Source organism: Limulus polyphemus, unplaced genomic scaffold (assembly GCF_000517525.1).
Source record: "Limulus polyphemus unplaced genomic scaffold, Limulus_polyphemus-2.1.2 Scaffold142, whole genome shotgun sequence".
Classification (NCBI taxonomy): domain Eukaryota; kingdom Metazoa; phylum Arthropoda; class Merostomata; order Xiphosura; family Limulidae; genus Limulus; species Limulus polyphemus.
The window spans coordinates 55,845-58,068 of NW_013665752.1; the positions used below are offsets into that span (position 1 = coordinate 55,845).

The window sequence follows — 2,224 nt, forward strand, 5'->3', positions numbered from 1 at the left end:
GTAGTATCCCCATAAGCATTCTTATCTTCAGTACTGTCTTTAACAGACATGTTTCTTTGCATTAAAATTTAATCAGTTTCATGAGATTTGAGCTGCCTGCCTTTTCACAGTGTTATTTTTTTTGGTTTCCTTTTAGTTTGTTTTAATTTTTGGTTTCAAGCTAAATTGTCACTAAATGTCTTAAAAAAATGGTGTGGATTATTGCTGCAATAACCACAAATTCTTAAGTGACTGTAACTGCAACCTCATCTTGAAATCCTGGCAGTGTTGCTAACACTACTCTTACTTTGTCTGTCACCACATGAGACTCTGATTGTGAAAGCTGTTACCACCATAGTTCATTATGTCATGGGTTCTTTGATGCCTTCTTGCCTCTTTACCTGTTAAGGACAATGTTCCTCCTCCAAATTTCTCTTTGATTATTCAGGTTTGTTCTTTACTTTGTCTTCCTCGGCTCCAGGATTCTTTTTTTTTTCATTACCCTTTTTTGTTCTTGGATTCTTAATCCCTCGAATTCCTTCCACCCACTTGAGGAACTGACCCCTATCTCCATTAACAGTCTCTAGTGCTCAGTTTTTCTGTCTCCACGATTTTATAACCTACATTCTCCGTACCTATCCTTTTTTCATTTCCTACCTGAAGCCCTAAACTGTGATCCTTATAGCTTTTCTGGGTGTCTATGGTTAAATATCTTGGCCAGGGATTTGTCTTTTGCCTTGTCCCTACTTAATTGGTTTCTCTGTTGTTGGGACCTTTTGGGATGAGATGCTCTTCTTTTTACCATTCATCTTTCCCATCATTACTTTTGTTACCAACATCTGGCTCATTTTCTAGCCCTGAAGTCTTTGGTGGTATTCCTAATGCCTTGGAGACTTGTACTGAGGCTACCTGACACCAATCCTCTCTTTCCTTCCTGGTCTTTTATCTCATACGTCCTTGTGGTTCTACTCCTTTTCTTTGACCCTATGAACACTTCATCTCTCTCACTTCCCATTTCTTGTTCTACTACCACTTTTTAATCAGTTGGCTTAGCTTATGTAAAAGTATGTCTGTATCTTTGAATTCATTTTGTGGCTGAATGGTGGGTTATTCAGGTTTATACACACAGCTTTCTATTCCTCTTCTGTTCTCTTTTCCTTCTCCTCCTGAGGCTATGGTATCAGATTCTTTGAATGTGAGAACCATTGAAAGGGTCATTTGTCCCTCTCCAGGGTTTTATTCTTGTCTTTTTAAGGACCTTTCCTCTCTAAACCACTGTCTGGAGATTTCTTGTCCTAAGATGGAGGGTTTTTCCCTCTCTGTTGGTTCTTTTCTTCCAGACTTGAATGACCAAAGTTGATGCCTCAGATACTTTTCTCTACATTCAGACTGTCTGTTTCTCATGTAATTTCTTCCATTTCTTTCATCATTATGGAGTATACCAGTTTCAAGCTTTCCTTGTCAGTATAGCTTTGGCTCCCTATGTCTTCAACAGAGTCATGAAACAATTTGCTTCCCATGTTTTTACAGTCTTGGACTTTGTTTCTTTATTACATGGATGACTGGTTCTTCTTTGCATCTTTATTTGGAAGGCTCTTTTTTGGCTGTGTCACTTTTCCAAGAGGCTGCTCATCTGGGTTGGCTGGTCAAGTTTTCCATTTCATTCCTGACTCTAACTTAATGCTTGGTCCACTTTGAGGTCTTTTTCAATTGTTAATCCAGTTGGGCTCAGCCTTCCATTATTTGTCAGCAGGACATGAAGAGTCTACTCACTGTAACTCTGCTCTTGCCTCTTCTATACTTCCTGCATGAGAGGTTCTATCTCTTTCAAGGACTCTGGCATCACTGATACATCTAGACTTGGGTCACACATGGCTTCTTCAGTGGATTGTGAGTAACCAAGGTAATATCTTGCAAATGTTTTCCTTTCTAGTGATGCTGCCACCATCTCTTCTCTAGAACTAGTTTTGATGGTTGGATCATGTCAGTACTACAGTTGGCATTTCACTGCCACCCCTTGTCCAGATTTTCATCTCTTTGGATTGGTGCAACTATGGATGGCTCCAGGACTTCAGGGATATGGTGTCCTGTGGAGAATACTTTCCAAAACATACTTATCTCCTTTCACACTACAGCTTTACTTGACTGCTAGGGTTTCCTTTGCCCGTCTTAGCATTGGTCCGATTTTTCTTGCTTTTTTGCAGTTTATTTACCACTTAATTGCCTTTGGTGATATTACTTTCAT

At 39.5% G+C, this 2,224-nt stretch overlaps 1 protein-coding gene across 1 annotated transcript in view; it reads left to right on the forward strand.

Annotated features, from left to right (window-relative positions):
* The window catches only part of LOC106474749, a 16,562-nt gene that overhangs the window by 5,246 nt on the left and 9,092 nt on the right, over positions 1-2,224 (forward strand). The window contains exon 2 of the mRNA XM_022380074.1: positions 1,913-2,061. Coding sequence (XP_022235782.1) covers positions 1,913-2,061 — 149 coding nt within the window. The remainder of the gene's footprint in view (positions 1-1,912; positions 2,062-2,224) is intronic.